Here is a 27,570-nt window from a genome sequence, read left to right on the forward strand (position 1 = left end):
CCTATCACAAATCAGAAACATACCATACTGTTCACTATACTGAAGTGTGTAATCCTATCACAAATCAGAAACATACCATACTGTTCACTATACTGAAGTGTGTAATCCTATCACAAATCAGAAACATACCATACTGTTCACTATACTGAAGTGTGTAATCCTATCACAAATCAGAAACATACCATACTGTTCACTATACTGAAGTGTAATCCTATCACAAATCAGAAACATACCATACTGTTCACTATACTGAAGTGTAATCCTATCACAAATCAGAAACATACCATACTGTTCACTATACTGAAGTGTGTAATCCTATCACAAATCAGAAACATACCATACTGTTCACTATACTGAAGTGTGTAATCCTATCACAAATCAGAAACATACCATACTGTTCACTATACTGAAGTGTGTAATCCTATCACAAATCAGAACCATACCACTACTGAAGTGTGTAATCCTATCACAAATCAGAAACATACCATACTGTTCACTATACTGAAGTGTGTAATCCTATCACAAATCAGAAACATACCATACTGTTCACTATACTGAAGTGTGTAATCCTATCACAAATCAGAAACATACCATACTGTTCACTATACTGAAGTGTGTAATCCTATCACAAATCAGAAACATACCATACTGTTCACTATACTGAAGTGTAATCCTATCACAAATCAGAAACATACCATACTGTACACTATACTGAAGTGTGTAATCCTATCACAAATCAGAAACATACCATACTGTTCACTATACTGAAGTGTGTAATCCTATCACAAATCAGAAACATACCATACTGTTCACTATACTGAAGTGTGTAATCCTATCACAAATCAGAAACATACCATACTGTTCACTATACTGAAGTGTGTAATCCTATCACAAATCAGAAACATACCATACTGTTCACTATACTGAAGTGTGTAATCCTATCACAAATCAGAAACATACCATACTGTTCACTATACTGAAGTGTGTAATCCTATCACAAATCAGAAACATACCATACTGTTCACTATACTGAAGTGTGTAATCCTATCACAAATCAGAAACATACCATACTGTCACTATACTGAAGTGTAATCCTATCACAAATCAGAAACATACCATACTGTTCACTATACTGAAGTGTGTAATCCTATCACAAATCAGAAACATACCATACTGTTCACTATACTGAAGTGTGTAATCCTATCACAAATCAGAAACATACCATACTGTTCACTATACTGAAGTGTGTAATCCTATCACAAATCAGAAACATACCATACTGTTCACTATACTGAAGTGTGTAATCCTATCACAAATCAGAAACATACCATACTGTTCACTATACTGAAGTGTGTAATCCTATCACAAATCAGAAACATACCATACTGTTCACTATACTGAAGTGTAATCCTATCACAAATCAGAAACATACCATACTGTTCACTATACTGAAGTGTGTAATCCTATCACAAATCAGAAACATACCATACTGTTCACTATACTGAAGTGTGTAATCCTATCACAAATCAGAAACATACCATACTGTTCACTATACTGAAGTGTGTAATCCTATCACAAATCAGAAACATACCATACTGTTCACTATACTGAAGTGTGTAATCCTATCACAAATCAGAAACATACCATACTGTTCACTATACTGAAGTGTGTAATCCTATCACAAATCAGAAACATACCATACTGTTCACTATACTGAAGTGTGTAATCCTATCACAAATCAGAAACATACCATACTGTTCACTATACTGAAGTGTAATCCTATCACAAATCAGAAACATACCATACTGTCACAAATCACATACCATACTGTACACTATACTGAAGTGTAATCCTATCACAAATCAGAAACATACCATACTGTTCACTATACTGAAGTGTGTAATCCTATCACAAATCAGAAACATACCATACTGTTCACTATACTGAAGTGTGTAATCCTATCACAAATCAGAAACATACCATACTGTTCACTATACTGAAGTGTAATCCTATCACAAATCAGAAACATACCATACTGTTCACTATACTGAAGTGTGTAATCCTATCACAAATCAGAAACATACCATACTGTTCACTATACTGAAGTGTGTAATCCTATCACAAATCAGAAACATACCATACTGTTCACTATACTGAAGTGTGTAATCCTATCACAAATCAGAAACATACCATACTGTTCACTATACTGAAGTGTGTAATCCTATCACAAATCAGAAACATACCATACTGTTCACTATACTGAAGTGTGTAATCCTATCACAAATCAGAAACATACCATACTGTTCACTATACTGAAGTGTGTAATCCTATCACAAATCAGAAACATACCATACTGTTCACTATACTGAAGTGTGTAATCCTATCACAAATCAGAAACATACCATACTGTTCACTATACTGAAGTGTGTAATCCTATCACAAATCAGAAACATACCATACTGTTCACTATACTGAAGTGTAATCCTATCACAAATCAGAAACATACCATACTGTTCACTATACTGAAGTGTGTAATCCTATCACAAATCAGAAACATACCATACTGTTCACTATACTGAAGTGTGTAATCCTATCACAAATCAGAAACATACCATACTGTTCACTATACTGAAGTGTGTAATCCTATCACAAATCAGAAACATACCATACTGTTCACTATACTGAAGTGTGTAATCCTATCACAAATCAGAAACATACCATACTGTTCACTATACTGAAGTGTGTAATCCTATCACAAATCAGAAACATACCATACTGTTCACTATACTGAAGTGTGTAATCCTATCACAAATCAGAAACATACCATACTGTTCACTATACTGAAGTGTGTAATCCTATCACAAATCAGAAACATACCATACTGTTCACTATACTGAAGTGTGTAATCCTATCACAAATCAGAAACATACCATACTGTTCACTATACTGAAGTGTGTAATCCTATCACAAATCAGAAACATACCATACTGTTCACTATACTGAAGTGTAATCCTATCACAAATCAGAAACATACCATACTGTTCACTATACTGAAGTGTAATCCTATCACAAATCAGAAACATACCATACTGTTCACTATACTGAAGTGTGTAATCCTATCACAAATCAGAAACATACCATACTGTTCACTATACTGAAGTGTGTAATCCTATCACAAATCAGAAACATACCATACTGTTCACTATACTGAAGTGTGTAATCCTATCACAAATCAGAAACATACCATACTGTTCACTATACTGAAGTGTGTAATCCTATCACAAATCAGAAACATACCATACTGTTCACTATACTGAAGTGTGTAATCCTATCACAAATCAGAAACATACCATACTGTTCACTATACTGAAGTGTGTAATCCTATCACAAATCAGAAACATACCATACTGTTCACTATACTGAAGTGTAATCCTATCACAAATCAGAAACATACCATACTGTTCACTATACTGAAGTGTGTAATCCTATCACAAATCAGAAACATACCATACTGTTCACTATACTGAAGTGTGTAATCCTATCACAAATCAGAAACATACCATACTGTTCACTATACTGAAGTGTGTAATCCTATCACAAATCAGAAACATACCATACTGTTCACTATACTGAAGTGTAATCCTATCACAAATCAGAAACATACCATACTGTTCACTATACTGAAGTGTGTAATCCTACTGTTCACTATACTGAAGTGTGTAATCACAAATCAGAAACATACCATACTGTTCACTATACTGAAGTGTGTAATCCTATCACAAATCAGAAACATACCATACTGTTCACTATACTGAAGTGTGTAATCCTATCACAAATCAGAAACATACCATACTGTTCACTATACTGAAGTGTGTAATCCTATCACAAATCAGAAACATACCATACTGTTCACTATACTGAAGTGTGTGATCCTATCACAAATCAGAAACATACCATACTGTTCACTATACTGAAGTGTGTAATCCTATCACAAATCAGAAACATACCATACTGTTCACTATACTGAAGTGTGTAATCCTATCACAAATCAGAAACATACCATACTGTTCACTATACTGAAGTGTGTAATCCTATCACAAATCATGATGACTTGACTGTTATGGTGCTGTTTCACAGTAGTTTGACTTTCTTCAGCAATGAGCCCTCATAATAGGCTAACATTAGTCAATGAGACATAATAACAGGCTAACGTTAATCAATGAGCCATAATAACAGGCTAACGTTAATCAATGAGCCATAATAACAGGCTAACGTTAATCAATGAGCCCTCATAACAGGCTAACATTACTCAATGAGACACTATAACAGGCTAACGTTAATCAATGAGACACTATAACAGGCTAACGTTAAGCAATGAGCCCTCATAACAGTCTAACATTACTCAATGAGCCATAATAACAGGCTAACATTATTCAATGAGCCATAATAACAGGCTCATAACAGTTAACATTACTCAATGAGCCATAATAACAGGCTAACATTATTCAATGAGCCATAATAACAGGCTAACGTTAATCAATGAGCCATAATAACAGGCTAACGTTAATCAATGAGCCATAATAACAGGCTAACGTTAATCAATGAGCCATAATAACAGGCTAACGTTAATCAATGAGCCATAATAACAGGCTAACGTTAATCAATGAGCCCTCATAACAGGCTAACGTTAATCAATGAGCCCTCATAACAGGCTAACATTACTCAATGAGACACTATAACAGGCTAACGTTAATCAATGAGCCATAATAACAAGCTAACCACAGGAGGTTGGTGGCAATTTAATTGGGGAGGATGGGCACATGGTAACGGCTGGAGCAGAATAGGTGGAAAGGTATCAACAACATCAAACACGTGGTTTGATGCCATTCCATTCGCTCTGTTCCAGCCATTATTATGAGCTGCCCTCCCCTCAGAAGCCTCCTCTGAGGCTAACATTATCCATTGAGCCATTATTACAGGCTAACATTATCCAGTGAGCCATTATAACAGGCTAACATTATCCAATGAGCCATTATAACAGGCTAACATTATCCAATGAGCCATTATAACAGGCTAACATTATCCAATGAGCCATTATAACAGGCTAACATTATCCAATGAGCCATTATAACAGGCTAACATCATCCAATGAGCAATCATAACAGGCTAACATTATCCAATGAGCCATCTTAACAGACTAACGTTATCCAATGAGCTATTATAACAGGCTAACATTATCCAATACGCCATCATAAAAGACTAACGTTATCCAATGAGCCATTATAACAGGCTAACATTACTCAACGAGCCATAATAACAGGCTAACATTATCCAATGAGCCATAATAACAGGCTAACATTACTCAATGAGCCATAATAACAGGCTAACATTACCCAATGAGCCATAATAACAGGCTAACATTACTCAATGAGCCATAATAACAGGCTAACATTACTCAATGAGCCATAATAACAGGCTAACATTACTCAATGAGACACAATAACAGGCTAACATTACTCAATGAGCCATAATAACAGGCTAACATTACTCAACGAGCCATAATAACAGGCTAACATTATCCAATGAGCCATAATAACAGGCTAACATTACTCAATGAGCCATAATAACAGGCTAACATTATCAATGAGCCATAATAACAGGCTAACATTATCCAATGAGCCATAATAACAGGCTAACATTACTCAATGAGCCATAATAACAGGCTAACATTACTCAATGAGCCATAATAACAGGCTAACATTATCCAATGAGCCATAATAACAGGCTAACATTACTCAATGAGACACAATATCAGGCTAACATTATCCAATGAGCCATAATAACAGGCTAACATTACTCAATGAGCCCTCATAACAGGCTAACATTATCCAATGAGCCATAATAACAGGCTAACATTATCCAATGAGCCATAATAACAGGCTAACATTACTCAATTCCAGAATAATCTTGACTGGCCAACTTAAACCAAACTCTATTAGTGTACAGCGTCATTGTCTGAATAAACTATGTAGCTTGTGATCACAGTAAACACAGAGAGGAAGGTTATAGTCTACTCTGGTCTCTACCCGTCACACAAAACCAGTCGCCCACCTCCCCTAGGGCCCCTTGTCCCCACAATCTCTGCCTTGGCACATTTACAGTACAAAGTCTGAGAACCCCCCTTCACACAGCACAGTCACTGCTGATTTAATTAGCCCAATCATTAAACAAGGCTTAATTAGAGTCCCTTCTTTCTGAAGGAACAACACTAGCTGGAGCTCTTCGCTGTTCCTTGTCATTACTGCATAATAATTACCAACTGCAGAATAATTGCAGATGATATCCGCCATCACTATGCCAGCGTTGACAACAAACAAACATGTTTGAGAAGTTGGTAATATTGTTGTTTGGGCATGATGGTGCTTGACTCAAAAGTTACAATGGTTTTGGTTGAGTATGTAAGTAAGTAGCCTTGCACATGCCTTGTGTGAGCTGGTACTGTTCACAGGAGCAGGAGCCTGTCTGCTGTGTCTGTAGTGTGTCTTGATGTACAAGTACACACTCTGGACAGGACACTAGTCTATCTGCTGTGTCTGTAGTGTGAGGCAGCTTGATGTACAAGTACACACTCTGGACAGGACACTAGTCTATCTGCTGTGTCTGTAGTGTGAGGCAGCTTGATGTACAAGTACACACTCTGGACAGGACACTGAGGCAGATGTACAAGTACACACTCTGACAGGACTGTCTATCTGCTGTGTCTGTAGTGTGAGGCAGCTTGATGTACAAGTACACACTCTGGACAGGACACTAGTCTATCTGCTGTGTCTGTAGTGTGAGGCAGCTTGATGTACAAGTACACACTCTGGACAGGACACTAGTCTATCTGCTGTGTCTGTAGTGTGAGGCAGCTTGATGTACAACCCTGTACAGGACAGTCTATCTGCTGTGTCAGTGAGGCAGCTTGATGTAGAAGTACACACCCTGGACAGGACGCTAGTCTATCTGCTGTGTCTGTAGTGTGAGGCAGCTTGTCTATGTGAGGCAGCTTGATGTACAAGTACACCCTGGACAGGACACTAGTCTATCTGCTGTGTCTGTGATGTACAAGTACACACTCTGAGGGCATCTGCTGTGTCTGATGTGAGGCAGCAAGTACACACCCTGGACAGGACGCTAGTCTATCTGCTGTGTCTGTAGTGTGAGGCAGCTTGATGTACAAGTACACACCCTGGACAGGACGCTAGTCTATCTGCTGTGTCTGTAGTGTGAGGCAGCTTGATGTAGAAGTACACACCCTGGACAGGACACTAGTCTATCTGCTGTGTCTGTAGTGTGAGGCAGCTTGATGTACAAGTACACACCCTGGACAGGACACTAGTCTATCTGCTGTGTCTGTGGTGTGAGGCAGCTTGATGTACAAGTACACACCTGGACAGGACACTAGTCTATCTGCTGTGTCTGTAGTGTGAGGCAGCTTGATGTCTGCTAGTGTCTGTAGTATGAGGCAGCTTGATGTACAAGTACACACCCTGGACAGGACGCTAGTCTATCTGCTGTGTCTGTAGTGTGAGGCAGCTTGATGTACAAGTACACACTCTGGACAGGACACTAGACTTAGGATTGTTTACAGGTAGACTCAGCCATGTTTACAGGTAGACTCAGCCATGTTTACAGGTAGACTCAGCCACGCACAAGTAAACAGGAATATCGGGTCGAATTCCGCAACAACTAGGAGCGTTGAAACGCGAGGCTAATCTTCTCAGCTGTTCACCTTGTAGCAACGTGTGGCGCCCCCATGCACATGCTGTAGGTAGCCTAGTGGTTAGAGCGTTGGGCCAGTAACCGAAAGGTTGCTAGATCGAATCCCCGAGCTGACAAGTTTAAAAATCTCTCATTCTGTCCCTGAACAAGGCGGTATAGCCACTGTTCCTAGGCTGTCATTGTGAATAAGAATTTGTTCTTAACTGACTTGCCTAGTTAAATAAAGGTTAAATAAAAAATAAAATGCTCAGATACACTGTGTGAGAGCAAAGTCTTGCATCACACTCATCTGCGTGCTGCTTGTGGCAACGTCATATCGCTGATTCTCAGTTAAAGTAGTGTTGTCTAAGGGCTCTTGATTGAAATACAGGCCCAGATATGTAGAGTACACTACAGTAAAGATATTAAGTTAATCTTCTCTTAATGGACCCTGGGTTGACACAGTGCAGTGCCTATAGCAACCAAACTCCTCCCCCGAGGGTACTGAAGGGTAAATATTACCGCTCAATATCACACCAGCTTCCGCCACCCTCTAGTAAAACTTGAGCGTCCTCCCAATCGGCGGTCGTAAAGGGCAGTGCGCCGACGACTTTTCAAATGTTTTTTTTTGGGGGCTGTCAGGAGGGTTGAGTAGAAGGTTAAAGCTACAGTCTGTGATCTGGGACTCTGTTCAATGGTCATTTCAATTCAACAGGGCTTCTGTTGTGTTGTTTTTCAAATCCCAGAATGTAGCTTTAAAATGAGTGTGAAAGAGGATCTAGGGAGGGACAGGGAGCAGTTCATTATGGGCCAAACAAACTGCAGATTGAAGGCCATATGCGTGTCCCAAATCACACCCTATTCTCTATTTTCAATAGGGCAGTGGCCAAGAGTAGTGCACTAAATAGAACATAGGGTGCTATTTGGGAGGAAGAAGACCATATATGCAGTCATTTCCCCGTGTTCATAAAGCCAGGCCCATTAAACTCAGCTCCAGTCAATAATTAGGATGCCACAAATAAACCAAGGCAATTAAATCAATATGGGCCTGGGCCATTTCAACCCCATTCTCCCTGGGCCGGTGATTGGCTAGACACCCTGTGGCACAGGGCACGTCTTCAGACACTACATCTTCGTGCTGTGTTATTCATGGTGGGGTGTAGTGGCTGGTGTGGGTCCGGGGCCCCTGGCTAGTAAATTATTATGAGAGGAGGGGAACACCAGTGGAGCTGGGTAGGTGTGTGTGTATACAGTAGGAGCCTAAGACGGTGTTCTACTGAGAGATATTGGGCTTTATTTCATGAAAAGCCACCGGGTGGAGAGCAGAGGAGTGAGAGAGAGCGGGAGAGAGAAGGAAAGGGAGTGAGAGAGGGAAAGAGAGAGAGCGAAGGAAAGGGAGTGAGAGAGGGAGAGAGAGAGAGAGCGGGAGAGAGAAGGAATGGGAGTGAGAGAGGGGGAAAGAGAGAGAGGGAAAGAGGGGGAGAGAAAGAGAGCGGCAAATAAAGAGAGAGAGAGAGAGAGAGAGAGAGAGAGAGAGAGAGAGAGAGAGAGAGAGAGAGAGAGAGAGAGAGAGAGAGAGAGGAGGAAATGAGAAGCAATGTTTTATTTGTCTGTGAGAGGATGTTTACAGTCGTGGTCAAAAGTATTGACAATGACACAAATATACATTTACACAAAGTCTGCTGCCTCAGTTTGTATGATGACAATTTGCATATACTCCAGAATGTTATGAAGAGTGATCAGATGAATTTCAATTAATTGCAAAGTCCCTCTTTGCCATGCAAATGAACTGAATCCCCCAAAACATTTCCACTGTATTTCAGCCCTGCCACAAAATGACCAGCTGACATCATTGCAGTGATTCTGTCGTTAACACAGGTGTGAGTGTTGACGAGGACAAGGCTGGAGATCACTCTGTCATGCTGATTGAGTTTGAATAACAGACTGGAAGCTTCAAAAGGAGGGTGATGCTTGGAATCATTGTTCTTCCTCTGTCAACCACTTGCTGCCAGTAAGATTGCACCTAATTCAACCATTTATCGGATCATCAAGAACTTCAAGGAGAGCGGTTCAATTGTTGTGAAGAAGGCTTCTGGGCGCCCAAGAAAGTTCAGCAAGAGCCAGGACCGTCTCCTGAAGTTGATTCAGCTGCGGGATCGGGGCACCACCAGTACAGAGCTTGCTCAGGAATGGCAGCAGGCAGATGTGAGAGCATCTGCATGCACAGTGAGGCAAAGACTTTTGGAGGATGGCTTGGTGTCAAGAAGGGCAGCAAAGAAGCCACTTCTCTCCAGGAAAAACACCAGGGACAGACTACAAAAGGTACAGGGATTGGACTGCTGAGGACTGGGGTAAAGTCATTTTCTCTGATTAATCCCCTTTCCGATTGTTTGGGGCATCCGGAAAAAAGCTTGTCCGGAGAAGACAAGGTGAGCGCTACCATCAGTCCTGTGTCATGCCAACAGTAAAGCATCCGGAGACCATTCATGTGTGGGGTTGCTTCTCAGCCAAGGGAGTGGGCTCACACACAATTTTGCCTAAGAACACAGCCATGAATAAAGAATGGTACCAATACATCCTCCCAGAGCAACTTCTCCCAACAATCCAGGAACAGTTTTCACCTTATGACATCCAGTGGAACAGCCTTTTCCAGCATGATGGAGCACATAAGGCAAAAGTGATAACTAAGTGGCTCGGGGAACAAAACATCTATATTTTGGGTCCATGGCCAGAAAACTACCCAGACCTTAATCCCATTGAGAACTTGTGGTCAATCCTCAAGAGGTGGTGAACAAACAAAAACCCACAAATTCTGACAAACTCCAAGCATTGATTATGCAAGAATGGGCTGCCATCAGTCAGGATGTGGCTCAAAAGTTAATTGACAGCATGTCAGGGTGGATTGCAGAGGTCTTGAAAAGAAGGGTCAACACTGCAAATATTGAACTTCATCAACTTCATGTAATTGTCAATAAAAGCCTTTGACACTTATGAAATGCTTGTAATCATACTTCAGTATTCCATAGTAACATCTGTCTAGGGCCTGATCAGAGCCTGGAGGTAAGGTGTCATTCCCCTCACAGCTCCGTAGGCAAGCACATGGTCTTGTAGCGGAAACACTTAACTGGAAGCCAGTTTGGGGTCAGAAAATATGGGAATGAACACCAGACGGGCTGGCGTTCTGGATGAGTTGTAGGGGTTTAATGGCACAGGCAGGAGCCCAGCCAACAGCGAGTTGCAGTAATCCAGACGGGAGATGACAATGCCTGGATTAAAGGACCTGCGCCACTTTTCCTGTGTGAGGCAGGGTTGTAGCTACCAGGATGTCTGTGACAAATATTACAGGAACACACTAGCCTTGAGTGTCTTATTAAAGTATTGAGACGAACACAACAGGGAGTTGTCTTATTAAAGTATCACTGAACCTTGTTCTTAGCTACCAGTAGAGTGGTCTTATTAAAGTATTCACATGAACACACTATCAGTAGAGTGTCTTATTAAAGTCTTCCCAGGAACACACTCAGTAGAGTGGTCTTATGAAAGTCATTCACATGAACACACTACCAGTAGAGAGTCTTATTGGTATTCACATGAAAACTACCAGTAAGTGTGTCTTATTAAAGTATTCACATGAACACACTACCAGTAGAGAGGTCTTATTAAAGTATTCACATGAACACACTACCAGTAGAGAGATGGTCTTATTAAAGTATTCACATGAACACACTACCAGTAGTGATTCACATGTCAGTTATTAAAGTATTCACATGAACACACTACCAGTAGAGAGTCTTGTCTTACATGAACAAAAGTATTCACATGAACACACTACCAGTAGAGAGTGGTCTTATTAAAGTATTCACATGAACACACTACCAGGTAGAGATGAGTCTTATTAAAGAGTTATTCACGGTGCGGAACACACTACCAGTAGAGAAGATGTCTTATTAAAGTATTCACATGAACACACTACCAGTAGATTTGGTCTTATTAAAGGTATTCACATGAACACACTACCAGTAGGAGTGGTCTTATTAAAGTATTCACATGAAACACTACCAGTAGAGTGGTCTTATTAAAGTTATTCACATGAACACACTACCAGTAGAGAGTGGTCTTATTAAAGTATGGTCTCACTTGAAACACACTACCAGTAGGGATGGTCTTATTAAAGTCAGATCAGTAGGGAGAACACTACCAGTAAATGGTCTTATTAAAGTATTCACATGAACACACTAGCGGGTCAGGTTGTTGAACACGGTGAGTGGTCTTATTAAAGTATTCACATGAACACACTACCAGTAGAGTGGTCTTATTAAAGGGTATTCACATGAACACACTACCAGTAGGTGTGGTCTTGATTAGCAAAGTATTCGGATGAACACACTACTTTTAAAGTGGTCTTATTAAAGTATTCACATGAACACACTACCAGTAGAGTGGTCTTATTAAAGTATTCACATGAACAGCTACCAGTAGAGAGTGGTCTTATTAAAGTATTCACATGAACACACTACCAGTAGAGAAGAGGTCTTATTAAAGTATTCACATGAACACACTACCAGTAGAGTGGTCTTATTAAAGTATTCACATGAACACACTACCAGTAGAGAGTGTTCTTATTAAAGTATTCACATGAACACAGCCATGAGATGTCTTGATAGTATTCACATGGTACCAATACATGGTCTTATTAAAGTATTCACATGAACACACTACCAGTAGAACAGTCTTATTAAAGTATTCACATGAACACACTACCAGTAAGCAAAAGTCTTATTAAAGTATTCACATGAACACACTACCAGTAGAGTGGTCTTATTAAAGTATTCACATGAACACACTACCAGTAGAGAAGTGGTCTTATTAAAGTATTCACATGAACACACTACCAGTAGAGTGGTCTTACAAAAAGCATTATTCACATGAATGGGCTGCACTACCAGTCAGGAGTGGTCTTATTAAAGTATTCACATGAACACACTACCAGTGGATTGAGTGGTCTTATTAAAGTATTCACATGAACACACTACCTTTAGAGAGTGGTCTTATTAAAGTATTCACATGAACACACTACCACTTAGAAATGCTCTTATTAAAGTATTCACATGAACACACTACCAAAAATGGTCTTATTAAAGACACATGAAGCACAAACCAGTAGGAAATTAATATTTCTTATTAAAGTATTCACATGAACACACTACCAGTAGAGTGGTCTTATTAAAGTATTCACATGAACACACTACCAGTAGAGTGGTCTTATTAAAGTATTCCCATGAACACACTACCAGTAGAGTGTGGTCTTATTAAAGTATTCACATGAACACACTACCAGTAGAGAGTGGTCTTATTAAAGTATTCACATGAACACACTACCAGTAGAGAGTGGTCTTATTAAAGTATTCACATGAACACACTACCAGTAGAGTGGTCTTATTAAAGTATTCACATGAACACACTACCAGTAGAGAGTGGTCTTATTAAAGTATTCACATGAACACACTATCCGTAGAGTGGTCTTATTAAAGTATTCACATGAACACACTACCAGTAGAGTGGTCTTATTAAAGTATTCACATGAACACACTACCAGTAGAGAGTGGTCTTATTAAAGTATTCACATGAACACACTACCAGTAGAGTGGTCTTATTAAAGTATTCACATGAACACACTACCAGTAGAGAGTGGTCTTATTAAAGTATTCACACGAACACACTACCAGTAGAGAGTGGTCTTATTAAAGTATTCACATGAACACACTACCAGTAGAGAGTGGTCTTATTAAAGTATTCACATGAACACACTACCAGTAGAGAGTGGTCTTATTAAAGTATTCACATGAACACACTACCAGTAGTGGTCTTATTAAAGTATTCACATGAACACACTACCAGTAGAGTGGTCTTATTAAAGTATTCACATGAACACACTACCAGTAGAGAGTGGTCTTATTAAAGTATTCACATGAACACACTACCAGTAGAGAGTGGTCTTATTAAAGTATTCACATGAACACACTACCAGTAGAGAGTGGTCTTATTAAAGTATTCACATGAACACACTATCAGTAGAGTGGTCTTATTAAAGTATTCACACGAACACACTACCAGTAGAGAGATGTCTCATTAAAGTATTCACATGAACACACTACCAGTAGAGAGATGTCTCATTAAAGTATTCACAGCATTCAAACACCATCACCCATACACAGTACATCAACACTGAAAATACAACAGTTCCACAATCAAAACACACACCTCTTCAATCAATTCCTCACTCTCTGTCACACACACACTAAAGTAGCCACTGTGTCAGGGCCTCTCCCTCTGTCCTTGTTATGTTGACGTGTGGCTGGCTGGTGTGGTCTTTGACAGTGACAGTGAGCCTGGCGGGGCAGTGGGTGGTGGTGGCTTATTAAAGATTCACAGTAGACAGACGGACAGCCCGGTGACTGATGGTTCTGCTATTGACAGTGCCACTGAGATAATAAAGTGCTGTCCCACAGGCAGCTCCATTGAACACACTACAGTGACAGGACTGGGCTGCTGCAGAAGTAGTCAGGACACACACACACACACACAGTGTCACACACACAACACACACACACACACACACACACACACACACACACACACACACACACACACACACCACACACACACACACATTAAACACACACATGAACACACCACCCACCCACCCACCCACCCACTTATTAAAGTACCCACCCACCCACCCACCCACCAAGTGACAGCCAGCCAGCTAAGGACATGGATCTAAAGTATTCCTGAACCCTCTTCTCTCTCTGTCTATTTCTGTCTCTTCTCCTTTTTAACTGTCGGTGACAGGGCAGTGTGGAGGAACAGGGCAGATCATATCCCTGTTAAGGAAGCCTTGTTAAATTAGTGCGACTGCCACAGGCAGCAGGGTGACAGACAGGCCATAGTGTTCACTGTTTCACATTCTCCTGCTCACTGAGCAACTCAAATGGATGACAGGAAGACAGAACACACTACAGTAGAGAGACTGCTGCCTGCTTTCTAGAATATTGTCATTTCACATTGATGTACAGTTCAATCAGTAAGTTTACAAATACATTTAATCTCAGTTTTTCACACTACCTGACATTTGGTCTTAGTAAAGTATTCACCTGTCACACTCAGTTAGGAGTGGTCTTATTTAAGTATTGAAATGAACACACTACCAGTAGAGAGAATGATTTATTTCAGCTTTTATTTCTTTCACCACATTCCCAGTGGGTCTTATTAAAGTTTACATACACTCAATTAGTATTTGGTAGCATTCTTTTAAATTGTTTAACTTAGGTCAAAGTATTCGGGTAGCCTTCCACAAGCTTCCCACAATAACACTGAATTTTGGCCCATTCCTCCTGACAGCTGGTGTAACTGAGTTAAGTTTGTAGGCCTCTTCAATCAATTTTCAGTTCTGTCCCACACATTTTCTATAGGATCAGGGCTTTGTGATGGCCTTGACTTTGTTGTCCTTAATCCATTTTTCACAACTTTGGAAGTATGCTTGGGGTCATTGTCCAGTGGAAGACCCATTTTTGACCAAGCTTTAACTTCCTGACTGATGTCCTCTGCTCTCATCCTTCAGACACTATCGGACTGCTACCTTCGATGACTGTGGAACCATCAGATCCTCCTCTCCACCCTCTCCGAGATAATAAAGTGGCCCACAGGCAGCTCCATTAGGTCCTGACCTGACAGGGTGGGCTCCTACCAGAAGGAGTCAGGACACAGAACACACCACCACACACACACACTCACCACACCCCAGGGCTCTGTTCTAGGCACACTCCTATTCTCGCTATACACACAAGTCACTTGGCTCTGTCATAACCTCACATGGTCTCACCTATCATTGCTACACAGACGACACACAATTAATCTTCTCCCACCCACCCTTCCCATGACCAGGTGGCGAACCCATCTCTGCATGTCTGACAGACAGCCAGCTAAGGACATGGATCACCACCTCCCTCTTTCTCTCTCGGTCTATTTCTGTCTCTTCCTTAACTGTGGTGACAGGACTGCAGTGTGGAGGAATCACGGGACAACTCCATTGTGTCCTCCTCCCAGAGCGCTAAGAACCTTGGCGTGATCCTGGACACCACCCTGTCAGTTCTCAACTAACATCAAGGCGGTAGTGTTCCTGTAGGTTCATTCTCCTGCTCACTGAGCAACTCAAATGGATGACAGGAAGACAACAGTTGTACTTTGGATTACTGCTTCGCTGTTGGCTGGGCTCCCTGCATGTGCCATTGATGTACAACTCATCCAGAACGTTTACAAATACATTTGTTCAGTTTTTCCCAAGTTTCTCATTTAATCCTAGCTAAAAATGCCCTGTCTCCACTGGCTTCCAGTTAGGATCACCACCTTATTTTAAGACCATGGTGAAATGTCACGGTAATAGTGAGGGAACGGCATTCATACCTCAGCTTTTATTTCTTTCCCACACCCAGTGGGCACTGAAGTTTCATCCACTCTCTGGCCTAGCATTGCCTCCCTACCACTGAGGAAGTACAGTTAACTTCAGCCCAGTCAAAACTGTTCGCTGCCTTCTGGCTTCCCCAATCTAGTAAAAAGTCTTAGGGATCACCAATGGTGGAACAAACCCATTCCGACGCCAGGACAGCTGGTGTCAATCACCACCTTTGGAGCACCTGAAACCCCACCTCTTTAAGGCCCACAAATACCTAGGATCAGGATAAAGTAATGGCCTTCTCACCCCCTCCCCCTTAATCCATTTTTCACAACTTTGTAAAGTATGTTGGGGTCATTGTCCATTTGGAAGACCCATTTTTGAGTCGCTCTTAACTTGCTGACTAAATGTCTTAAAGATGTTGCTTCAATATAGCCCCATAATTTTCTTTCCTCATGATGCCATCTATTTTGTGAAGGGCACAAGTCCCTCCTGCAGCAATGCAACACCACAACATGAGGCTGCCACCCCCGTGCTTCACGGTTGGGATGGTGTTCTTCGGCATGCAAGCCTCCCCTTTTCCTCCAAACATAACAATGGTTATTAAGGCCAAACAGTTCTATTTTTGTTTAATCCGACCAGAGGACATTTCTCCAAAAAGTATGATTTTTGTCCCCATGTGCAGTTGCAAACCGTAGTCTGCATTTTTATGGCGGTTTTGGAGCAGTGGCTTCTTCCTTGCAGAGCGGCATTTCAGGTTATGTCGATATAGGTTTTACTGTGGATATAGATACTTTTGTACCTGTTTCCTCCACCAAAGTACGTTCATCTCTAGGAGACAGAACGCGTCTCCTTCCTGAGTGGTATGACGGCTGCGTGGTCCCATGGTGTTTATACTAGCGTACTATTGTTTGTACAGATGAACGTGGTACCTTCAGGCATTTGGAAATTGCTCCCAAGGATGAACCAGACTTGTGGAGGTCTAGAATTTTTTTTTCTGAGGTCTTGGCTGATTTCTTTTGATTTTCCCATGATGTCAAGCAAAGAGGCACGGAGTGTGAAGGTAGGCCTTGAAATACATCCACAGGTACAAATTATGTCAATTAGCCTATCAGAATCTTCTAAAGCCATGACATAATTTTCTGGAATTTTCCAAGCTGTTTAAAGGCACAGTCAACTTAGTGTATGTAAACTTCTGACCCACAGGATTTGTGATACAGTGAATTATAAGTTAAATAATCTGTCTGTAAACAATTGTTGGAAACATGACTTGTGTCATGCACAAAGTAGATGTCCTAACCAACTTGACAAAACTATAGAGATTTGTGGAGTGGTTGAAAAACTACTTTTAATGACTCCAACCTAAGTTTATGTAAACTTCCGACTTCAACTATATCTATTATGTCTTCTTAGTTCTCTAAAGACAACGTGTCAGTGTGTGAAGATAGGATGCACACTGACAAGGAACAAATGCACCTGCAGTCACACAGAGAGACAGAGACACAGAAACAAAGACACACAGGCATAGACACAGAGACATATACACAGAAATAGAGACACAAAGACAGAAACACAGACACGTAGATACAGATAGAGACAAAGAGACAGACACAGAGACAGAAACAGAGGCACAGAGACAAAGAGAGTCAGAGACAGACAGAGACACAGCGACAGGGACACAGAAAGAGAGACAGGGACACAGAAACAGAGATAGAGAGAAAGACACAGAGACACAGAGATAGAGAAACTGAGATAGAGACAAAGAGACACACAGAAACAGAGACATATGCTGTAGAGTACAGTACACACCACTAGCACAACTAAACACAGTCACAGTCGGCTTCCTTTTTCTAAAATCTCACCTGCCAACAAACTCCCCTTGATGTTTGTGTGTCCCTCTAGAGTTACTGTGAGTTTATTAAGCCAGGCACAGAGAGAGAGAGAGAGAGAGAGAGAGAGAGAGAGAGAGAGAAGACTTGAAAGGGGATGGATATAAAAAGTCTGGCGTGAGAGAGCGAGGGATAGAAAAAAAAGAGATAGAGAGGGGGGGGGGGGTCACCACGGCAGTGTCTGTGGCCCCCTCCGGGACCCGGGGGCTAGTCTCAGCTTTGTCATCCCCCTCTCCTCCCCCTCTCTCTCCTCTGCCTGCGGAAAACGTCAATAGCAGCCTGCCGGTGGACCGTCTCTGGTGGACGCTCGCTCATTCTCCCGGCATCGACAGCAACGCCAAATCAATATTTAGTTCCCCACTAACAAGCTGCCTTGGGGTCTGAGCCAGAGAGAGCGAGAGAGAGAAAAAGATGGGGGGGATAAAGAGATCGGGGGGAGAGAGAGAGTGAGAAAGAAAGCGAGAGTGCGAGAGAGACAACGAGAGAGCAAGAAATAAAGGAAGGGGAGGAATGCAGGAGGACAGTGGTGGAGTGGGGGCCTGAGAGCAGTCCGGCTGGAGGGGAAAACATGGATTGAGTGGAGCCAGAGTGTGTCTGTGAGGGGAGGTGAAAAGGTCAGAGGAAGAGCCGGTGTGTGTCTGTGAGGGGAGGTGAAAAGGTCAGAGGAAGAGCCGGTGTGTGTCGTGTTGAGGAGGCGACGCATGAGTGCCTGCAGCGCGAATTGACATGGACACGGACACACACACTCAATCTGAACCGGATCACAGAGCTGACGGCACATACACACAGACAAGTGTTTGTACACAACTCACACTCTGCTATCCTCAGTCTTTTCTTCTCTCTATTGTAACTAGTTCATTCTTGATTTAGACAAAATGTGTTGGTTCATCTCTATGCGAGACCACAATGGCTGAACTATCAGTACCAGTGATGTGGTGGTAAATCAAATCGGTGGGTAAGTACTGATCGCCGTTCGCGTTGAGTAAAGTAACACTCTTCATACCCTGAAGAGGTGTGTTTACCCTCCACTACTGATCCTAACTACTGTAGATAATACTAAAAACACTAGCAGACTTGAAACCAGACCTGTTGTTGGAGGATCTTCATGACCTGGTCCAGCCACTCCTGGTCTCTCCTGCTGTCTGCTGCCACATCATCCTCCTCCTGCAGAGACACACACAACAACCACCAAAGATGAACAAATAATAATAATAATAATGATATATGCCATTTAGTAGAAGCTTTTATCCAAAACAATCATTTGGCCATGCTCTACCAACTGAGCCTCACAGGGCGAATCGTCTCTGTACAACCAGAATATCACTCAATTTAAGGCAATTTCACTTCAACGCAGATACAAAAACAAAGGCTGAGGTGAGTTCAGAAAATGAAGCTTTCATGAAAAATAAGGGGAAAGGAGTCACTACAGAGTGATGAGCCAAGCAAAGCCCCCTGCCAAACCCTCCCCTAACCCGAACGGCCCTGGGACAATTGTGCACCGCCGTATGGGTGAACCCCAAGCTGTAGTGGCGCCTCAGCACTGCGATGCCTTAGACCGCTGCTCCCCTCAGGGTCAGCCTTTATTATTAAAGAGACACCATCAGCAGCGTGCAGATAGTGCAACCTTGTTACTGCTAATGAACCCTCTAGTATGCATACATACACCAGTGCCAGTTCCCTATGCATATACAGCTTGTCCCAGTTAACAGAACCCTGCAAGGCTTTAACCTCAGGTGCTGTCTCTCAAAGAGGTAGAGGGGTCGGTGAATGGAGGATACGGTGTGTGGGGCTGAGGAACCAATTGCACTCGTCTCCCCCCCGAAGGTCCTCCCTGGCTCTCCTATCCCCTATATGGATGGGGATGGTGGGCCTCCCTGGCTCTCCTATCCCCTAGACGGATGGGGATGGTGGGCCTCCCTGTCTCTCCTATCCCCTATATGGATGGGGATGGTGGGCCTCCCTGGCTCTCCTATCCCCTAGACGGATGGGGATGGTGGTCCTCCCTGGCTCTCCTATCCCCTAGATGGATGGGGATGGTGGGCCTCCCTGTCTCTCCTATCCCTAGACGGATGGGGATGGTGGGCCTCCCTGGCTCTCCTATCCCCTATATGGATGGGGATGGTGGGCCTCCCTGGCTCTCCTATCCCCTAGACGGATGGGGATGGTGGGCCTCCCTGGCTCTCCTATCCCCTAGATGGATGGGGATGGTGGTCCTCCCTGGCTCTCCTATCCCCTATATGGATGGGGATGGTGGGCCTCCCTGGCTCTCCTATCCCCTATATGGATGGGGATGGTGGTCCTCCCTGACTCTCCTATCCTCTAGACGGATGGGGATGGTGGGCCTCCCTGGCTCTCCTATCCCCTAGACGGATGGGGATGGTGGGCCTCCCTGGCTCTCCTATCCTCTAGACGGATGGGGATGGTGGGCCTCCCTGGCTCTCCTATCCTCTAGATGGATGGGGATGGTGGGCCTCCCTGGCTCTCCTATCCTCTAGACGGATGGGGATGGTGGGCCTCCCTGGCTCTCCTATCCCCTAGACGGATGGGGATGGTGGGCCTCCCTTGCTCTCCTATCCTCTAGACGGATGGGGATGGTGGGCCTCCCTGGCTCTCCTATCCTCTAGATGGATGGGGATGGTGGGCCTCCCTGGCTCTCCTATCCTCTAGACGGATGGGGATGGTGGTCCTCCCTGGCTCTCCTATCCCCTAGACGGATGGGGATGGTGGGCCTCCCTGGCTCTCCTATCCCCTATATGGATGGGGATGGTGGTCCTCCCTGGCTCTCCTATCCTCTAGATGGATGGGGATGGTGGGCCTCCCTGGCTCTCCTATCCTCTAGATGGATGGGGATGGTGGTCCTCCCTGGCTCTCCTATCCCCTAGATGGATGGGGATGGTGGGCCTCCCTGGCTCTCCTATCCCCTATATGGATGGGGATGGTGGTCCTCCCTGGCTCTCCTATCCTCTAGATGGATGGGGATGGTGGGCCTCCTGGCTCTCCTATCCTCTAGATGGATGGGGATGGTGGGCCTCCCTGTCTCTCCTATCCCCTAGACGGATGGGGATGGTGGGCCTCCCTGTCTCTCCTATCCCCTATATGGATGAGGATGGTGGGCCTCCCTGGCTCTCCTATCCCCTAGACGGATGGGGATGGTGGGCCTCCCTGGCTCTCCTATCCTCTAGATGGATGGGGATGGTGGGCCTCCCTGGCTCTCCTATCCCCTAGACGGATGGGGATGGTGGGCCTCCCTGGCTCTCCTATCCTCTAGATGGATGGGGATGGTGGTCCTCCCTGGCTCTCCTATCCTCTAGACAGATGAGGATGGTGGGCCTCCCTGGCTCTCCTATCCTCTAGATGGATGGGGATGGTGGGCCTCCCTGGCTCTCCTATCCCCTAGATGGATGGGGATGGTGGGCCTCCCTGGCTCTCCTATCCTCTAGACGGATGGGGATGGTGGGCCTCCCTGGCTCTCCTATCCCCTAGACGGATGGGGATGGTAGGCCTCCCTGGCTCTCCTATCCCCTAGACGGATGGGGATGGTGGTCCTCCCTTGCTCTCCTATCACCTAGACGGATGGGGATGGTGGGCCTCCCTGGCTCTCCTATCCCCTAGACGGATGGGGATGGTAGGCCTCCGTTGCTCTCCTATCCTCTAGATGGATGGGGATGGTGGGCCTCCCTGGCTCTCCTATCCTCTAGATGGATGGGGATGGTGGGCCTCCCTGGCTCTCCTATCCTCTAGACGGATGGGGATGGTGGGCCTCCCTGGCTCTCCTATCCTCTAGATGGATGGGCATGGTGGGCCTCCCTGGCTCTCCTATCCTCTAGATGGATGGGGATGGTGGGCCTCCCTGGCTCTCCTATCCTCTAGACGGATGGGGATGGTGGGCCTCCCTGGCTCTCCTATCCTCTAGATGGATGGGGATGGTGGGCCTCCCTGGCTCTCCTATCCCCTAGACGGATGGGGATGGTGGGCCTCCCTGTCTCTCCTATCCCCTAGACGGATGGGGATGGTGGGCCTCCCTGGCTCTCCTATCCTCTAGATGGATGGGGATGGTGGGCCTCCCTGGCTCTCCTATCCTCTAGACGGATGGGGATGGTGGGCCTCCCTGGCTCTCCTATCCTCTAGATGGATGGGGATGGTGGGCCTCCCTGGCTCTCCTATCCCCTAGACGGATGGGGATGGTAGGCCTCCCTTGCTCTCCTATCCTCTAGATGGATGGGGATGGTGGGCCTCCCTGGCTCTCCTATCCTCTAGATGGATGGGGATGGTGGGCCTCCCTGGCTCTCCTATCCTCTAGACGGATGGGGATGGTGGGCCTCCCTGGCTCTCCTATCACCTAGACGGATGGGGATGGTGGGCCTCCCTGGCTCTCCTATCCCCTAGACGGATGGGGATGGTAGGCCTCCCTTGCTCTCCTATCCTCTAGATGGATGGGGATGGTGGGCCTCCCTGGCTCTCCTATCCTCTAGATGGATGGGGATGGTGGGCCTCCCTGGCTCTCCTATCCTCTAGACGGATGGGGATGGTGGTCCTCCCTGGCTCTCCTATCCTCTAGATGGATGGGGATTGCAGGCCAGGGAAGACTTTCGGGGGGGGGAGATGAGCAATTGTATGTTGTATAACTGCTTGCACGTGTGTTACCACTCCACTATGTCTCCCTATCATGGCTTTTGCGTCATCAGTACAGCTACCAACACATCTTGATCACCAGTCCATTTGATGTCACCAAGCTCTTCACTGCTTTAGAAATATCCTCTCCTGTTGTCCTGGTTTCCAGAAGACGATGTCTTCCTTAATTGACCCCCCATAAATGTAAAAATTAAGTCCTCCTCAATAGTATGGGGCTTGCCTGTTCTAGCCACTCGGTAGCTCACCATATAAGACGCTTCTAGCCCCTTCTTATTAATGGTATTTGTTGCTTTTATACATGTCTTACTACTCAAAAGTCGTCTTCATTCTCGCTGAAAAAGTCTTGTGGCTTATTTTTAAAATGGTCATGTTTTGGTTCTAAATGTCTGCGCAAGAGTGAAGGGGATGAGGGTAACAGTTAATGTGATTAGATGTTATTATTTGACTCAGCTACTTGTATTTGACATTGTGTTGTTATATCACTGAACACTAGATGGTTTAATTTAATTTTTGGCAGTGAAACGAGGCTACTCAGTCAAGAAAGAAAGCTCACCCAAAATATAAATCTACTGTTTGAAAATGTGAAGAATAAAAATTATTTTTTCATTTGAATTATCACATTTTTATTTGGAGTACCCCCGACGGCATTGCGCGTACCCTAGTTTGGGAATACCTGCCCTAGACGGATGGGGATGGTGGGCCTCCCTGGCTCCTCTAGACGGATGGGGATGGTGGGCCTCCCTGCTCCCCTAGATGGATGGGGATGGTGGGCCTCCCTGGCTCCCCTAGACGAATGGGGATGGTGGGCCTCCCTGGCTCCCCTAGACGAATGGGAATGGTGGGCCTCCCTGGCTCCCCTAGACGAATGGGGATGGTGGGCCTCCCTGGCTCCCCTAGACGAATGGGGATGGTGGGCCTCCCCTGCTCCCTAGACGAATGGGGATGGTGGGCCTCCCTGGCTCCCCTAGACGAATGGGGATGGTGGGCCTCCCTGGCTCCCTAGACGAATGGGGATGGTGGGCCTCCCCAGCTCCCCTAGACGAATGGGGATGGTGGGCCTCCCTGGCTCCCCTAGACGGATGGGGATGGTGGGCCTCCCCTGCTCCCCTAGATGGATGGGGATGGTGGGCCTCCCCAGCTCCCCTAGATGGATGGGGATGGTGGGCCTCCCTGGCTCCCCTAGATGGATGGGGATGGTGGGCCTCCCCAGCTCCCCTAGACGAATGGGGACGGTGGGCCTCCCTGGCTCCCCTAGACGGATGGGGATGGGGGGCATCCCTGGCTCCCCTAGATGGATGGGGATGGTTGGGCCTGGTGGTAGCGTTAGTGCACAGCTAATTTCCATGTCTTCAGAGACCCTCATTAGTGTGACTGGAGAGGGAGGGAGGGAAGGGGACTAGGTAGAGGCAGAGATAGGTAGTGAGACAGGCAGAGAGAGAAAGAGAGTGATAGAATGAGAGAGAGCGATAGAATGAGAGTGAACGATAGAATGAGAGAGAGCGATAGAATGAGAGCGAGAGATAGAATGAGAGAGAGCGATAGAATAAGAGCGAGAGATAGAATGAGAGAGAGTGATAGAATAAGAGAGAGTGATAGAATAAGAGAGATGAGAGAGAGATAGAATGAGAGAGAGCGATAGAATGAGAGAGAGCGATAGAATAAGAGCGAGAGATAGATGAGAGAGAGAGTGATAGAATAGAAGAGAGAGAGATAGAATGAGAGAGAGCGATAGAATGAGAGAGAGCGATAGAATGAGAGAGAGGGATAGAATGAGAGAGAGAGATAGAATGAGAGAGAGGGATAGAATGAGAGAGAGGGATAGAATGAGAGAGAGCGATAGAATGAGAGAGAGCGATAGAATGAGAGAGAGCGATAGAATGAGAGAGAGCGATAGAATGAGAGAGAGCGATAGAATGAGAGAGAGCGATAGAATGAGAGAGAGCGATAGAATGAGAGAGAGCGATAGAATGAGAGAGAGCGATAGAATGAGAAAGAGCGATAGAATGAGAGAGAGCGGTAGAATGAGAAGAGCGATAGAATGAGAAAGAGCGATAGAATGAGAGAGAGCGATAGAATGAGAGAGAGAGGATAGAATGAGAAAGAATGAGAGCGATAGAATGAGAGAGAGCAATAGAATGAGAGAGAGCGATAGAATGTAAGAGAGCGATAGAATGAAGAGAGCGATAGAATGAGAGCGAGGTGAGGTGTGGGCTTGCTTGGTGGTGGGCTCCTCATCACCCCTGCCTCCTGTGCCTCCCACGGAGGTGAGAAGGGTGTGTGTGTATGTGTGTGGCCCCTCAGAGGATGCATAACAATACACTGACCCTTCGTCTCTCATTAGGGGCCCTGTTGGAAAACAAACTGGCCTGGCAATTATGTCCTTATTACAGACGCATCATTAAGTCCACAACAAGCTGCTGCTGCCAAAGGAGGAGCTGATCACTACTGCCACTCTCTTACTGCCTGTCTACTGCTGGATGGAGTGGCAGGGAGAGAGTATGCTAGTGTGTCTATTACTTTTATTTCTAATTATATTTGTTTTATTTAGGTATATTATTTCTTTAGTAACTTGGATATATTTTTTTTCTTCATTTTTTATGTTATTTGTCCATTTGATTTATTATTTGTTTATAGTTCAAATTTAATTGGTATTTTTTAATAGTCTTGTTTTAACTGCATTGTTGGTTAGTAAGTATTTCACTGTTGTATTCGGAGCATGTGACAAATAACATTTGATTTGATTTGTGTGTGTGTGTTTGAGTGTGTAGGGCCGTGGCAACACAAAGGGCTTTTCCCACAACCACCCTCAGTAACCGCAGAAAAGAAATACAAGGTACAGTATAGCAGAACAACTCCTCCTCTCAAACTGAGAGAACCACACTGCTGCCCCTATTCAACTCTGTCTGAATCTTTCAGTCGCAGAAACAAAACATCTCAACATCAACATTTGACACGGTAAAATACCTGGTGGAAAACTCTCTGTTACTAAGTAAGCAGTAGGTGGATTCCAACCTGGACAGATTAAAACATGTCTGGTTTCCTGGTAACTTCCAGTTGCATAAAGATCTACACAGACACACAATTACTGTTCCCCCTTGTCCTTCCATGGTTCCTGGGGGATTTTCAATTAGCAACACACCGTGACTGGCTCCTCTCCTCTCCTCTCCGCTCCCAACACATACACACACACACACACACCCTTCCAGTGACAGACCACTTACCCGTTCTCCAGTGGGTCCCTGAGCACCCGACAGCGCCGTAATCCACGGACGAGCAATTAACACCAACAGACACACACACACGCCGTTGACCGGGCAGAATGCCATTAGCCGCCATTAACACACACCCTCACCTCACACACACTTCACGGTCATTAAGCTCTGATAAGTTGGAACATTTCTTCAAACGTATCTAGGCCCTGTCATTCCAGGGTAGGTGGTGCCTGATTCCTGGCTGGCATACACTCTCACATCCTGTGATGAAGACAGGAAGTTGATTGTAACGCTGTGTCGGTTAATTGACGACAAGGGAGAAGAGCGAGAGAAGGAGTGATCTATGGGGAGGAAGTGGGGACGTACTGTAGTTAGAGCTTGTGGTCATGAAACAAAGGGTCCTTCTTGAACAAGAAAAGCCATGAGCCAAATCACTTTTATAGCGAGTATGAGTGTGAGATTTTCAATATTGTGGCGTTTTCTTCTTCTCTTGAATAAGAGATAGTTGTATCCTAGCCTGGTTCCATTCTGTTATGTACGTAGCCATGTTTTCTAGAATTGTCTTCCTATACATAAAGCTAGTGTTTCCCCTATGTGCATTTAGGGGATCGTGGACGCCACTGCAAAACAATTTGAATATACTGTATATATAATGTATGTCAGATGTTTGCCCCAGGAGGACCCCAGAAAGAACAAGCCATTCCATAACTCTGATAAATCCCAAACACACTAGACCACCACGTTATGTTACAGCCTTATTCTAAGGCGGCAGCGTAGCCTAGTGGTTAGAGCGTTGGACTAGTAACCGGAAGGTTGTGAGTTCAAACCTCCGAGCTGACAAGGTACGAATCTGTCGTTCTGCCCCTGAACAGGCAGTTAACCCACTGTTCCCAGGCCGTCATTGAAAATAAGAATGTGTTCTTAACTGACTTGCCTGGTTAAATAAAGGTAAAATAAAAAAATAAATAAAAATAAAATAAAATTGATTAAATTGTTTTTTTTCCTCTCCCCCTCATCAATCTACACACAATACCCCACAAAGCAAAAACAGATTTTTAGAAATGTTTGCAAATGTATTAAATATAAGAAATATCACATTTACAGAAGTATTCAGACCCTTTGCTCAGTACTTTGTTGAAGCACCTTTGGCAGGGAATACAGCCTTGAGTCTTCTTGGGTATGACGCTACAAGGTTGGCACACCTGTATTTGGCAAGTTTCACCCATTCTTCTCTGTTTCACCATAGGGATGATGCCAGGTTTCCTCCAGGCCAAAGAGTTCAATCTTGGTTTCATCAGACCAGAGAATCTTGATTCTCATGGTCTGAGAGTCTTTAGGCAAACTTCAAGCGGGCTGTCATGTGCCTTTTACTGAGGAGTGGCTTCCGTCTGGCCACTCTACCATAAAGGCCTGATTGGTGGAGTGCTGCAGAGATGGTTGACCTTCTGGAAGGTTCTCCCATCTCCACAGAGGAACTCTGGAGCTCTGTCAGAGTGACCATCGGATTCTTGGTCACCTCCTGACCAAAGGCCCTTCTCCCCGATTGCTCAGTTTGAACGGGCGGCCAGATCTAGGTGGTTCCAAACTTCTTCCATTTAGGAATGATGGAGGCCATTGTGTTCTTGGGGACCTTCAATGCTGC

General features: G+C 44.4%; 1 protein-coding gene across 1 annotated transcript in view; it reads right to left on the minus strand.

Annotated features, from left to right (window-relative positions):
- Nucleotides 1-27,570, minus strand: part of LOC127922111 (centlein-like) — a 108,994-nt gene that overhangs the window by 11,430 nt on the left and 69,994 nt on the right. Inside the window, exon 16 of the mRNA XM_052505780.1 lies at nt 19,171-19,248. Within this exon, the coding sequence (XP_052361740.1) occupies nt 19,171-19,248 (78 nt within the window). The remainder of the gene's footprint in view (nt 1-19,170; nt 19,249-27,570) is intronic.

Source organism: Oncorhynchus keta, unplaced genomic scaffold (genome assembly GCF_023373465.1).
Source record: "Oncorhynchus keta strain PuntledgeMale-10-30-2019 unplaced genomic scaffold, Oket_V2 Un_contig_24616_pilon_pilon, whole genome shotgun sequence".
In the NCBI taxonomy this organism is placed as follows: Eukaryota; Metazoa; Chordata; class Actinopteri; order Salmoniformes; family Salmonidae; genus Oncorhynchus; species Oncorhynchus keta.